The sequence below is a fragment of the Myxocyprinus asiaticus genome, chromosome 41 (assembly GCF_019703515.2).
Source record: "Myxocyprinus asiaticus isolate MX2 ecotype Aquarium Trade chromosome 41, UBuf_Myxa_2, whole genome shotgun sequence".
NCBI classification, from domain to species: domain Eukaryota; kingdom Metazoa; phylum Chordata; class Actinopteri; order Cypriniformes; family Catostomidae; genus Myxocyprinus; species Myxocyprinus asiaticus.
Window position 1 is genome coordinate 38,307,409 of NC_059384.1, and position 14,818 is coordinate 38,322,226.

Below are 14,818 nucleotides of genomic sequence, written 5' to 3' on the forward strand. Positions count from 1 at the left end.
CTGAAGGATCATGTGACACTGAAGACTGCAGTAATGATGCTGAAAATTCAGCTTTGATCACAGGAATAAATTGCATTTGACAATATATTAAAATAGAAAAGTTATTTTAAATTGTAAAAAATATTTCACAATATCACTGTTTTTGCTGTATTTTGGATCAAATAAATGCAGCCTTGGTGAGCAGAAGAGACTTCTTTTAAAAACATTAAAACATCTTACTGATCTAAAACTATTAAACAGTAGTGTAGGTCTAAATATTTTAAGAAAAGTCTTTATGTGAAGAAAATGTATATTCAGATTACTTCTTTTAACTTAAACTTGATTTTGTGAATAAGCTACAAACATTCATTCTTTCTCAGGGGTGGGGTCTTTGTCTCCTTAGGTGTGAATCACATCAATATTCATGATCATCCATGCCTCCTCGCATATGGCCTTTCTAACACAAAAGTGTCTTACAAAAGTTAAATGACTATATTGTTTTGTATGAATGAGTGACCAGGATGGTTTTCACATCATTTTATAGCAAAAACTCTAGGCTACAAGATCCAGTTCTCAAAAGTCTTGTGAACAAATGTTTAGTATGTGTTATATGGCCTTATTTCAGTGACTTAAAATTTTTGTTTTTTCAAAAACCATGCATAAACGTTATTTTCTCAAAAATACAAACATGTACATATATGTTGCTCACATATTATTGTAGCCCCGTTTGTGCTGAATACAGTGATATCAGACTTTAGCCATTAATCAGTTTTTAAGCAACTGAAAAAAGCACAAATATCAAGGCATGTCAAAACTTCCCCAGGGCCCCAAACACCCTCAGACCCCAGAAGTAACATCAACATTCTCTACATAAATGGGCAAGCATTTACATATAAAACATGACATATTTTCCATTTATGGTTACTTCACTACACATTAACATTTAAATATACATTATTATATATTGTATAATTGAGCATCTTGTGTGCACAATGTCCACATAATGCATTCTATGATTCTAACCACAGTCAGGCATCATGTGAGGCATCTTAGCATATTAAATTTAGGTTATGTGCATTCCGAAGTGTAGAATTACAAGAATAGTATTATAGCTCATAATACATGTATATGCATTGTTAAAACCCAAGAAAAGTTAGTTTTGCGATTGTGTCAAAGTTCCTGGATTTAAGATGAGATGTCCTACAAAAAGAGTTCAAAAGGATCCTTTCAATGACAGTAAGACAGTTTCCAAAATCTCTCATCTTGAACAATGACAATAATCATGTGAGGTTTTATGCTGACCATCACCTCTGCCCCTTTAGGGGTGATGGTCTTGGTGCATCCACATAACTCTCTTTGTTTTTGAGACAGTTAACATTAGCCAGATGCGGGTTAGTTAAGACTCCTTGTCGCCAGTCAGCATTCCTGGTTTCTTAATGCTTAGGAGGTATTTCCTGGAATGCCGTCTTGGTGTAATTCTGTATTGATTCTTTTTAAGTCCCTTCTGCTGGGCTACTCCGATCCTAGAGCCCTCAACTGACAAATTATAAATCAGAATATGGCAATAAGCCTCAATAATTTGCTGCAATGCCATAAGAACGAGCAAAAAAATATTGACAGGCAGAAAGCGTCAGAGACCGCAGCCCATGGACACATTTTTGTTTGCTGTTTACAAAGTCTAGTGCTGTCACAGAGACTAGGGAGATTTCTCTTGACACTTATTTCAGTAATAACTTCCTGGGAGTAGGAACTTTTTTGCATACATTTCCATGAAAAGACTTCATTTTATTATAACTGTGGCAGTTCTAAATGTTTTTAGGCTATTTTTTAAATAACAAATACTCCTGTTTCGTTTTTACTTTTTTTGTAGAAAGACTAGCTACATTGACCTAACCACAGTAATGAGGATCCATCCATGGTCTAACCTGTGCTTATATGGCATTGCACTGTAAATATAGTGTAAGAACAAGTAAAGGGCTTTAATGTCTGGACCTCAGAGACTTATGGACAAATTATGGACAATGTTTTTCTCCTGTGTAATATCTGTTCTTTTTGAATGATGTTTGATTTTTAAGAAATAAACTGGATAATAAATATAATAGGCTCATCAACTTTTACTGTAAAAGGGGTAGTTAATGTTACCTGATACATGCCCTTAAAATTTGAAAAACATTAACAAAATTATGCAAGATAAAATAAAATGTAACTCAGGCTACATTAGATACTGGTTACAAAGTCAGTTGAGAACCACTGCTATACAGTCAACATGCTTTGCTCTGCATGTCTGTATTGTGCTGCAAGTACATACCCATTTATTACATTGCTAATTTATATTACAAAATGTACTGCATCACTCTAAATAACAAATGATTAACATGCTGCTGCATGTTAAAATAGCAACTGTTCATTAAAAATGGCATATTTGCAATTATAAAGTGATAAACTTTGACCGCTGAAAATATAAATGTTACAAATGATGTTATTATCAGAAAATGAAGAGAAATAGCTCTGACTAAAACTACATTTCAAACCCTTTGGACAAATGTGTCCAGTGTACAACATACAGTAAGAGTATAGAGATGTAAAAGTAATGTGTATGGTGTAACTCAGAGACTTGGAAGAATTTGATGATAAATGTTTGAGTTTATATTGATTTCTTTGACGTTGGATTATAGATTGAGTTCCAGTTTGAAAATTGTTCTATCATTGCTTTTCTGATACCCTAGAGGAGACACATGTGAGGTTACTGAGATCTTTCTCTCAGAAGAAAAAAAGAGTCTCTCCATTTAATCTTATTGCTGGCGAGGAGAATCAATGGACAAACTGAAGATATTTCTCTTTTTTGTTGTTGGTCTAGAGATATTGTTCATCAAATCAAAACGAGGTTTCGTCTTCTGCTCCGCTCTGCCAGGGCGTCAGTCGCAGGAAATGCGGCCCCCCATCATGAGTTTCACTCACACAAGGGTCAAAGGTCACAGAATCCAGTGAGCTGAGTGAGCCTGTAGCTGACCCTGTCCCCTCAAATGAGTAGGTGTGCAGCCAGTCAAAGGGCGGCACGTACAGGTCTTCATCTGCATCGGCCAGCCGGTCCATAATGAACTGTCGGAAAACCTCGTCCTCGGGTCCAATGAGGTGAGAGTGGCACAGAGACATGCGGATGCTGGCGGCCACTTCCTCCCTGCGCAGTCTGTGCTCTCGACGGTGTGGATGAGGCCGTAGAGAAACCGTTTTATTGGACTCTGTCTCTGGGATGGCAAAACTCATAGTTTTCTCTGAGAACTCCTCAGTCTCAAGCTTGTGTGTCAATAGTTTCTTCAGTCGTAACGTCCTGTATTTTCGCACAGCTAGCATTAGTGTAGAGAGCACTGCAGGACAAACCAGAGAACTAGTTTTACTACACGTAACTATACAAGCAGTCAAAAGTTTACACTCATCTACTCATTTTTAATATTATTATTTTCCATGTTTTAGAATAATAGTAAAGTCATCAAAACTATGAAAACACAAATGGAAGTATGGAAATTATGGACAAATCAAAACTAGCTAATATTTGAGTCATGACACTTTGTCTTACAGCTCTGAACAGTCTGATCATTCTCTCCAGCAACTTCATGAGGTTCATCCAGAGATGCTTTTTAAACAGCACTGAAGGAGTTTTCATGTATAGTCTCGTTCACAAGTGGAGCGACTTCTAACGACAAAGTGACATGATCTCATGCATTTTTAATGAGAGCTGGTGACTAGATGTGGGCATGTCCAGTGACTTCAGAAAGTTGAGAAAAGTTTACGCAAATGAGGAACGACTTTTGGGAGTGACAACAAATAAGAGTGAGGACATTCTCAGTGGAGCACACGTCATCTGTCTCCTGTGAGAAAATGGCATCTAGTGCAGGCAAGGTGGAGGAAAAGTTAAAATCCTGTGAGCGATTTCACTATTGTAAATTATTTTTCTGTGACCACATAAATGGATATAATAAAAAATAATGCATGGAAAATAAATTGTTGGCAGTTTTATTTGTACATTGATAGATCGTTCATCTTGTTAATAATTTATGCACTAAGAACTGCTGCAGTTCATATAAAAACACTCTCCTCAGAATGTTAATTTTTAGGGACAAGAAAACTGATTCCTTGTAAAATTAGAACAATATATTAGTTTTACTATTGTTATTTAATATATGGTTAGGATCAATTATTGGATTGCATTTATATCCCTAAATATATGCAAACATGCCTTTTACAAGAATTGTATTACATTTATTTCTGATATATTATATCCGATCTGCAAAAATATGAAATTATCTCATCATTTGGCAACAGGCTGCTGAGGGCAGTAAAAGCAAGAAGAACTGCATTTCTTATTTTCAAATAATTCTGTCTCGTTGAATCGTCAAGAGGAATCGGAACAGTTAAATGTATTATGATTCCCATCCATATTCTTTAACAATAATATCTCCCCTCATCAGGTATGTAACACAGATAAATGAAATGTGGTCGGATTAAATAATTGTTTGCGGTATTAGTTCAGTAAATGGCCTGATTTAGATCGATTAAGAAGTGTTTTTCAGAGTTTGTTTCAAGTTCATTACGTGCACTTATCATGCTTGTCACATTTATATACTCTTTGCTAATGATGAAGACAACATGTTCTAACTATAATTAATTATTATTTTATAATTATTTTCTTTATTTATCACATTATACATTTGCACATATACAGTGAAATTCTTCTTTTTCACATATCCCTGCTAGGCTGGGGTCAGAGTGCAGGGTCAGCCAAGATACAGCGCCCCTGGAGCAGATAGGGTCAAGGGCCTTGCTCAAGGGCCCAACAGTGGCATCTTGGCAGGGCTGGGGCTTGAACCCCTGACCTTCTGATCAGTAACCCAGAGCCTTAACCGCTGAGCTACCTCTGCCCCTAGAGCCCGGACGCAGTCCCCCACTACCAGAAACTATGCAGTCGAGATTCCCACATTTGGGGAATTCGCAGGGGTCAGCACAGCCGAAGTGCAATGGCCGAGCCTCGACCTGGGTGAACCACCTTCATGATCATAGTGTCTCCCCTACCAGGTAAGTAGGGGAGCACACTTATGAAGTGAAAAAACACAAATATAATGTGTATTTTTGGGAAATAATGTGATAAATATGGTTTATAATTATAATAATCAAGTTATAATGTTTAATAAAGAATAAGTTAAAAAAAAGCCCTACGCCCATCACAAGTGAGAAGAACTAACCACTTGACAAGTTTGCAAAACAAAGAAGACAAGCAAACAAGTTCTTCAGCGAGCAGATCTAAAAAAAAATTAATGTATTTCTCTAAAAGCTGCAGCAGTAATGACGAGATTGTTGTTGATTTGCTCAACAAGAAAGAAAACATTTCAAGACACTTTCACAAGCTATTTCAGTTCACCTGCTGGACAAGCTGATTGACAGTTAAGTCATTTTTATTTATATAGCGCTTTTCATAACACACATCTTTTCAAAGCAGCTTTACAAAAAATTATGCTTTAACAGACAATGAAGCTGTAATATCTGTAATGTCTTCATTGTGCCGTTTGCTAAAAAAACGTTATTGTAAATTGTGCCTTAAAATAAATAAATAGATAAGAAAATTATATTTGTATTTAGACACCCCAGTGAGCAAGCTAAAGGCTACCGTGGCAAGGAACTCAAAGCTCCATAAGAGGCTCCTTGTGGGGGCCAGTTCCCCTCTGACTAAACAGCAGGAATATAATGTCAATATTAGTTATTTATGTGTAGTACAAATCATGGTCAAAAATTAGTAAACTAAGTAAGTGTTAGAGGCCAATGTTTAAACAAAAAGACTTTGTATGAACTATAAGATTAATGACTAAAGTCTTTTAAGTCCATCCTGAATTAACTGCAGAAGTGCACACAGATGCATTGTCCTGTGTTATTTGGCTTTCATAATATTCTTTTGTGTGCTTTATTTTGAGGTGGTAAACAGAGGTGTGTAGTAAAACGCTACATTTACTCTTTTATATTTACTTTTAATTTACTAAATTTACTTTTAGAGTAGGTTTAAAAGTGGGTACTTTTTACTCTCTGTGTTTACTCTCAATTAAATTTCAAATTATTTTTTTAAACTACAATTCTACAGTGGATGGTGTTCCTGTCTTTACATTACTGGTTTTAATTTAATAAGTGTTAATAAATGCATAATTTATTGATATATTTATGAATGGGACTTTTATGGTACCAGGACTTTATAGCGGCACTCCAGCAGCCAGGGCTCAAATCAAACACTTTTTTCACAGAGTCATGCTTATGCTTTGCTGTAACGGGGTAAAGGATGGGCAAGGAGGAGGCAGGAACCAGCTAAACAGTAAACGTAAAGTTTAATGATAAAACTCAACATAAAGCAAACATAAACAAACACAGACACACATGCATTGCGGCCACGTGCATCTCCCTCTCTCTCGAACTGGCACTCGTCTTTATTCCCCCCTGGCTGATTAGCCTGATCCAGGGCCGGCTGTGTGTCCTCATGGCCTGATCCCGCCCTCCTCCTCCTCACACTCCTCCATCGCACGACTCAGGCTGGGGAAACCCCCGGCATGACGTACTCCCCTCCCTTCCTGGAGGGGGGGCGGTGTTGCCCTTCTGGCCATGCCTGCCGGCAGGTTTTTCCCACCTTCTGGGGCCCTGAGAGAGACGAGGGGAGGGAAAGGGGAGAGGGAAAGAGCGAGGCGGGGCGACAGAGAGAGAGGAGAGAGAGAGAAGAACTTGCTTGCCGGCTCCCGGACGTGCTGTCGCCCGGTGCTTAACCGCTCCTCCGCCCTCTGGCGGAACCAGCTCGCTCCTCCTCCGGCTGACGGCAGCGGTTCCTCTGGCTCTCACAGGCTGGCAGTGATCCCTCCGTCCCCAGGCAGATGGCTGCAGCTGCTCCTCTGGTGGATAGCAGCGGCGAGGACTCTGCGACTGCGCATCTCTCCTCCCTAATGGGTTTTGGCACCAATGTAACGGGGTAAAGGATGGACAAGGAGGAGGCAGGAACCGGCTAAACAGTCAATGTAAAGTTTAATACTAAAAATCAACATAAAACAAACATAAACAAACACAGACACATATGCAACGCAGCCACGTGCGTCTCTGGCACCACTGGCTGGTCTTTATCCCCCTCCTGGCTGATTTGCCCATCCAGGGCCGGCCATGTGTCCTCATGGCCCTGCCCCGCCCTCCTCCTCAGACAGAGGTAGACAGAGCTTTATTTTGCTGTGTTGATCGCGTGCGCGCGTTGCGTTTTTCTTAAGGACAACAGAAACGAGCTCAGAACAAAAATAAGCCTAATGTACCTCTATACACAGAGATAAGGTGCAACTTAACTTTTTATTGTACACTAATGATCTAAATTCTGTTGTCAGTGTATACAGTATACTGTAAGCCACAGAATATACTGCACAATAAGAATGCATGCAGGACTTTAAAAAGTTGTGAAATAGCAACAATAGGCGTTAATAATGCACATCTAGCTATGATTTATAACTAAAAATATACAATATAATACATAATAATATAATTGAGCCTGTGAGACATTGTTTAATTTATTTCTGTAATAATTGCTTTGAAGGTTTCCAACTTTTCTTCTAATTATCAGACCCAATCTGTCAAGCATCCTTAAAGTGAGAGTTCACCCATAAATTACATTTATTCATTTTACATTTATTAATTTGGCAGACACTTTTATCTAAAGCGACTTACAAAAGAGGAATAATACATCATAAGTGATTCATTTTAAGGCTGCAGCAGTGTGAAAAGTGCTGCATTACAAATTTTCTCTAGCATCAGTATAGTATCCCAGACAAATTAGAGTGCAACAAACAAATATAAATATATATTTTAGGAGTGTATGATTAAGTGCTCATGGAAAAGATGTTTATAGCCGTTTTTTTAGAGTGTGAGTCTGCTTCACGGATGGAGTTGGGAAGGTCATTCCACCAACGAGGTACAGTGAAACCGAAAGTCCGGGAAAGTGTTTTGGTGCCTCTTTGTGTTGGTACAATAAGGCGCCGCTCATTAGCCGACCGCAGGCTTCTGGTGGTAACGTAGCTCTGCAGAAATTATTTTAGGTATTTTATTTAGGTATGGTAAATTATAATATTCTGTCATAATTTAGACTCACTCTCTTTGTTCAAAGCCTTTGTGTCTTCATCTTCTCTGGAACCAAAAACAAGGTGTTGGGGACTGACATCCTTATTCACCATTCATTTAAAAAAATGACAAACAAATGGAAGTGAAAGTTGACTGTGGTTAAAATTCTGTCAAACATCTCCTTAATTGTGTTCATTGTGTCCAAGTTATACTGGTTTAGAACATGAGGGTGAATAAATTATATCATCATTTTCATTTTTAAACTCTCACTGAAATAGAGGGTATAAAAGATCACATAGGCACATGATTCTTGCACGCAAGGTGTTTATATTGTAATAACAATCATATCCGATCAGAAGTAAATCATTACTCGCTACTTGAGTATTCTTTAAATTTGATACTTTTTACTCTTACTCAAGTAATTGATAACATTAGTACTTTTACTTGTACATGAGTAATTCATTTTTAAAAGACTTAGTACTTTTACTTGAGTACAGTTTTTGGCTGCTCTACCCACCTCTGGTGGTAAAACAGATTACTTGTATTACAAGTGATTATTTTGGCGTGCAACACAGTTTGCAGATTAAATTTTCCTGCTCTGTGCCGGCTTTTGGGAACCCACACCACACAGATGTCACACCTGTTTTAATAACAAGCTCCTCTTCATTTTCTTGCCCTGTTTGGGAGGCATCCTGTTCTGTGTGATGGGGTTTCCTGGGTCAAAAATGATTGAGTACTGTAAGTGATCCTGCCCTGAGCTCTCCTGTCTTTGGAGCACAAATATCGGAAAGCATGCTGGACTCGTGCGCACTTCAGAGCTCCATAGACAGCGCGTGACAGAGTCACATGAAACATTTGCGTGTCGGATGAGAAGAATATTTTGTGATTTTGAAGCCCCAAATGCAAGATGAAGGTAATTAAATTGGCTTGAGTGGCCACAGAAAAATGTTCAATGCCTGAAAAACCCTGTTTATGTTTCTTCAATTCTCTCAGTCTCACATGAAGCCCTGCCCAGTGATAGATAAGCCCACGTTGCGCAAATGGATATTTACATATCGCAATATAAGAAATATAACAAAATCTCTATCGATTGACACTTTATATCGTCAGCAAGATATATATCGTCATATCGCCCAGCCCTAGAATATAGCATGATAAAAGGTCGCTTAAGTACTGTGGAACTAGACCATTCAAAGCTTTGTAAGCAGATAATAGAATTTTATAATTAACATGAAATTTAACAGGTAGCCAACGTAGTGATGAATATAATCATATTTCTTGGTTCTAGTCAGCACTCTAGCTGCTGCATTTTGAACCAGTTGAAGTGTATTTACTGAACCTGCAGGACATCCTCCCAATAATGCATTGCAATAATCTAGTCTTGTGGTCATGAACACATTAATTAGTTTTTCGGCTTCAGAAACAGAGAGCATGTGTCCTAAGTTAGCAGTATATCTGAGGTGTAAGAATGCTGTTAAAGGACAGTTTGCTATCAAATATAACACCTAAGTTCTTCACTGTAGAAGACTACGTAACAGTACATACACTACCGGTCAAAAGTTTTGAAACACTTACTCATTCTTTATATATATATCTTTTTTTTCACATTTTAGAATAATAGTAAAGTCATCAAAACTATGGAATAACATAAATGGAATTATGGGAATTATGTTGTGACTAAACAAATCCAAAATAAATCAAAACTGTGTTATATTTTAGCATCTTCAAAGTAGTCACCCTTTGCCTAGAATTTGCAGACACGTACTCTTGACATTTTCTCAACCAACTGCTTGGGGTATCACCCTGGGATGTTTTTAAACAGTATTGAAGGAGTTCCCATCTATGTTGGGCACTTATTGGCTGCTTTTCTTTATTATTTGGTCCAAATCATCAATTTCAAAATCTTTTTTTTTTTATTTTTTATTAAATTTTAGTTTTATAATGAAATAAATTAATATGGTGGCACAATTATATTTTTGTCTACAAAACTAATTTCAAACATTTAAGCATATGCCTTCAGATCAAAAGATTTTTAAGATCATGAGAAACATTTCAGTCAAGTGTTTCAAATGTTTTGACAGGTAGTGTACATTGTTGGGATTCATGTATTCAGATAGAAGACAAAGGCAGGCCTAACACAGTCGTAAAACATAACTCAGGCCCACATACAAAGTGATGAATCTTACTGATAAAAACCATGCCAAAATCAAACAAAGGGAGTCCAAAACAGACTACAAATCCCATGAAGCCTTGCTCACTAAAGGATCGAACTCTCAACTCCTATTGGACGAGGCACACGACAGAACGCCCCTCAACCATGATGTCATCAGGAGTAGAAGTACCTCTGAAATGCTTCTGGGATTTGCTTCCAGCAACTTTGCTCTCAGGTGTAGCCTCGTGGCACAAGGAAGTAACGTCCGACTTGAAACTGTGGCCATACAATCTCCATCTCGCTGGATGAGTTGAGATTACTCTGTGTTCCACCGAACACTCTAACAGATCCAAAGGAGACCGCTGAGCAATCCGCATCTTCATCCGTTTGCCTGCAGAAGTGAAGAGATAAAAGATTTCTCTTCCATCTTCAATCAAGTCGACGTCACTGATTTCTCCGCCAGCCCACCGAGAATCAGCAGCTGTACCGCCCACTGACAGAGCAAGGAAACGGCCTCCCGTCATCACCCGAGCCTCAAGGAACCGAGTCGGAGTTAAAGGACAGATGAACACACATTCTGCATCCTCATGCGATTCAAGTAAGAGGTTTACGTCTGGGCAGAGATAGAATATTATAGTGTGTTATTCTTGTGTATCAAGGTTATTGCTTGTACAGTTTACGGACCACCGAGTCCGCTCATTGCGGCTAATAATCAAGGTATTAATTATCACGAATGAGATCTGCTTTGTTGTAGTCCAACCACATTGGACTGTTGTGCATTTCCACCATCGCGGGTGAGACCAGCACACTGAGTTTATCCATTAAAGAATCAAAGACCACGGGACGGTTTACGAGCCGTCCACCGTGTCTCTGAGTGATAAACTAACAGCTGCTTTCTCTCCCACGATTGCGAAATCGGCTTTGGGGCCGTCACTTTATTCTCTCTCTCTCTCTCTCTCTCGTACTAACCAAACACACACGTGCGACCCCTCACAAACATTCTCGCACACATTTTTGGCTTGTAGATAGCTTCGTGATAAAGCTCAGCTTTGTCCCTAAGCTATCGTACAAGTGGATTGTTGAATTTGAAGGATCAATAAGCTAGTGTTAATTTGAATTAATGTTTCCTCGATGTTAATGATTATCTTTGATAATTGTTGATTTAAAGGATTAAAAAAGCTAACATTGATTTTAATAATTAATAATTATCTTTGATAATTATTAATTATTGCTAATAACCAAACCCGCTCCTAAACGTTGTGCACTACATTTACTGGAGCCCCATATGAGGTTTTAATGAGTTAGATTTAATTAATTTAAATAATAATTAATAACTAAAGAAATAATTATCAATTATTTCTGATAGTAACACTGATCTAAACAACCAGTACAGCCCTACAACATCGAGAGTTATGTTATATTATATTATATTATATTTTAGTTTTTGGTCCAGTAATTAGTACATCATTTTTTGTCAGAATTGAGTAGAAGGAAATTTCTAGCCTTCCAATCTTTGATATCATTGATATACTCTGCTAAACTTTTGCTAACGGGTTTCAAAGAAATAGAAAGTTGGAGATTGTCTGCATAACAGTGAAAACTAATTTCACGGTTCCTGATAATACCTTCCAAGGGAAGCATAAATAAGGAGAAATGCAGAGGCCCTAAAACTGATCCCTGTGGTATTCCATACTTTAGTTTGATCTGACAATCCCATGTTTACACAGACAAAGTGGTAGTGGTTGGATAAATAGGACCTAAACCAAGCTAATACCTGTCCACAAATGCCAACACAATTCTCAAGCCTATCCAAGAGAATGTTGTGATCTGTGGTGTTGAAGGAAGCACTAAGATCTAAAAACACTGGAAGAGAAATACAGCTGCGAACAGTTGATAAGAGCAGGTCATTTGTAACTCTGATAAGTGCAGTCTCTGTACTATGATTGGACCTAAATCCTGAATGAAATTCTTCATATATACCATTTCTCTATAAAAATGAACACAGTTGGGAGGACACTACCTTTTCTAGTAAATGGGAGATTTGAGATTGGTCTATAATTAGTCAACTATGGAGCTAAAATCATGACTTAAGTCTTTGAAGCATAAAAGCATTTGAATTGCTCTAATAGAAAAAAATAAATGCATTGTATTATCAGTGCTTGCATTTAAATGAGTTGAATTTATATTGCTTGCATTTAAATCCGTTGTATTTACAGTACTTGCATTCTGGGAGGCTGAATTTTAACAAAGTTGTATTTTTAAGCATTGATTATTTCATTTGGAAAAGTAATCCATATGACCTCAGTTAATTAATGTCTTCTGAAGTGAAACGCTAGGTATGTAAGAAATGTATCAATATTTAAAACTTTTTTACTATAAATCATCGCTTCCGGCAAGCTGTGGTATGTGTGTTCACTAGAGGGTTGAGTTAAAAACCTTGCGCATGACTTAAGCGCGTTGGAAAGTTCACATGACAACTGAAGCGTGAAATATGAAAAGAAAAAAAAAAGGGGAAGTGCAGTGTTGTTTACAACAGAGGAGGAATGTTATTCAGAAGCTCAATTGGTTTTGCTGTAGATTTGTATTTGTATTGGTTTCTTTTTCAAAATGGTGCTTGCCTGTGCTTCAGAATCAGAATGAGCTTTATTGCCAAGTATGCTTACACGTACAAGGAATTTGTCTTGCTTCCAGTGCACAAACAATACAACAACAAGACAGAGATAATAATAATAATAATAATAATATATATATATATATATATATATATATATATATATATATATATATATATATAAAGTATATATAGAAATACACAATAAGACAAAAAATATATATATACGTATGTACAAATACAAATACAAATCTGTTATATAGAGATGCAAAGGAATGTATGGCAGAAGTGGTAGGGTATGTTGGATAAATATAAATAGACTTAGCTGTGTATTTCACATAATTATTGCTCAATGGGGCAGTTTTAACTGTTCATGAGATGGAGAGCCTGAGGGAAAAAACTGTTCCTGTGCCTGACGGTTCTAGTGCTCAGTGCTCTGTAGTGCTGTCCAGAAGGCAACAGTTCAAAAGGTAGTGGGCTAGGTGAGTGGGGTCTAGAGTGATTTTTCCAGCCCTTTTCCTCACTCTGGAACTGTACAGTTCTTGAAGGGAGGGCAGGGGGCAACCAATAATCCGCTCAGCAGTCCGAACAGTCCTTTTAGTCTTCTGATGTCCGATTTCTTATCTGAAACAAACCAGACAGTTACTGAAGTGCAGAGGACTGACTCAATGACTGCTGAGTAGAACTGTATCAGCAGCGCCTGTGGCAGGTTGAACTTCTTCTGATGGCGAAGGAAGTACAACCTCTGCTGGGCCTTTTTCACAAAGGAGTCAATATGGGTCTCCCACTTCAGGTCCTATGAGATGGTAGAGCCCAGGAACCTGAATGACTCCACTGCTGCCACAGTGCTGTTCAGAATGGTGAGCGGGGTCGATGCTGGTGTGTTCCTCCTAAAGTCCACTATCACCTCCACTGTTTTGAGTGTGTTCAGCTCCAGGTTGTTTTGACTGCACCAGTGAGCCATCCGTTCAACCTCCCTTCTGTATGCACACTCGTCATTCTTTTGGATGAGGCTGATGACAGTAGTGTCATCTGCAATCTTCAGGAGCTTGACAGAGGGGTCCTTGGCAGTGCAGTCATTGGTATACAGGGAGAAGAGTAGTGGGGAAAGCACACATGCCTGGGGGGCACCAGTGTTGATCGTACAGGTGCTGGAAGTGAATTCCCCCAGTGTCACTAGCTGCTGCCTGTTCATCAGAAAGCTGATGATCCACTGAAAGATAGATGTGGGAACAGAGAGTTGATGTAATTTAGTCTGGAGAATAGCTGGGATGATGGTGTAGAAAGCCGAACTGAAGTCCACAAAAAGGATCCTTCAATATGTCCCTGGTCTGTCCAGATTTTGCAGGATATGATGCAATCCCAATTGCTCGATAAGAAAATTGAAAGGGATCTAGAAAGGGTCCAGTGATGTCTTTCAGGTGGGCCAACATCAGTCTCTCAAATGATCACAGATGTCAGCGCGATGGGTCTGTAGTCATTAAAGTCCTGTGATTTCCTTGTCTTTTGTTTCTGGAAGACACAGCACATCTCCTCTTCACAGATCTTAAGTACAGATTGAGTAGCAGGAGGGGGGTTGCAAGAGGTGTTGATGTTTGTGTGAAGTGAAGGTCAGAGCAAGTGTGGGGTGTTAGACTGGGCCTTTCAAATCTACAGTAAAACACATTCAAGTCGTCAGCCATTTGTTGGTTCCCTACAGTGTTGGGGGATGGTGTCTTGTAGTTAGTAATGTCCTTCTTTTAGCCACTCTGATATCCTTATTCAGTGTGTTCCTGGCCAGATTGTACAAGATTTTATCCCCACGTCTGCAAGCATCCTTTTGGCCTGACGAAGCCCCCTGAGTTTTGCTGTAAACCATGGCTTCTCATTTTTGGATGTTAAAAAAGTCTTAGTAGGAATGCACATATCCTCACAGAAACTGATATACGATGTCACAGCATCTGTGAGCTCGTCCATATTGG

At 38.4% G+C, this 14,818-nt stretch overlaps 1 protein-coding gene and 1 non-coding gene across 2 annotated transcripts in view; both read right to left on the minus strand.

Annotated features, from left to right (window-relative positions):
* Positions 1-255: 255 nt before the first annotated feature.
* cdh19 (cadherin 19, type 2) overlaps positions 256-14,818 on the minus strand; it is a 248,357-nt gene continuing 233,794 nt past the window's right edge. The window contains exon 12 of the mRNA XM_051683042.1: positions 256-3,344. Coding sequence (XP_051539002.1) covers positions 2,854-3,344 — 491 coding nt within the window. The 3' untranslated portion in view covers positions 256-2,853. The remainder of the gene's footprint in view (positions 3,345-14,818) is intronic.
* Positions 4,898-5,057, minus strand: LOC127432213 (U1 spliceosomal RNA). The gene has a single exon (XR_007895722.1). It is a non-coding gene; the product is annotated as a U1 spliceosomal RNA (small nuclear RNA).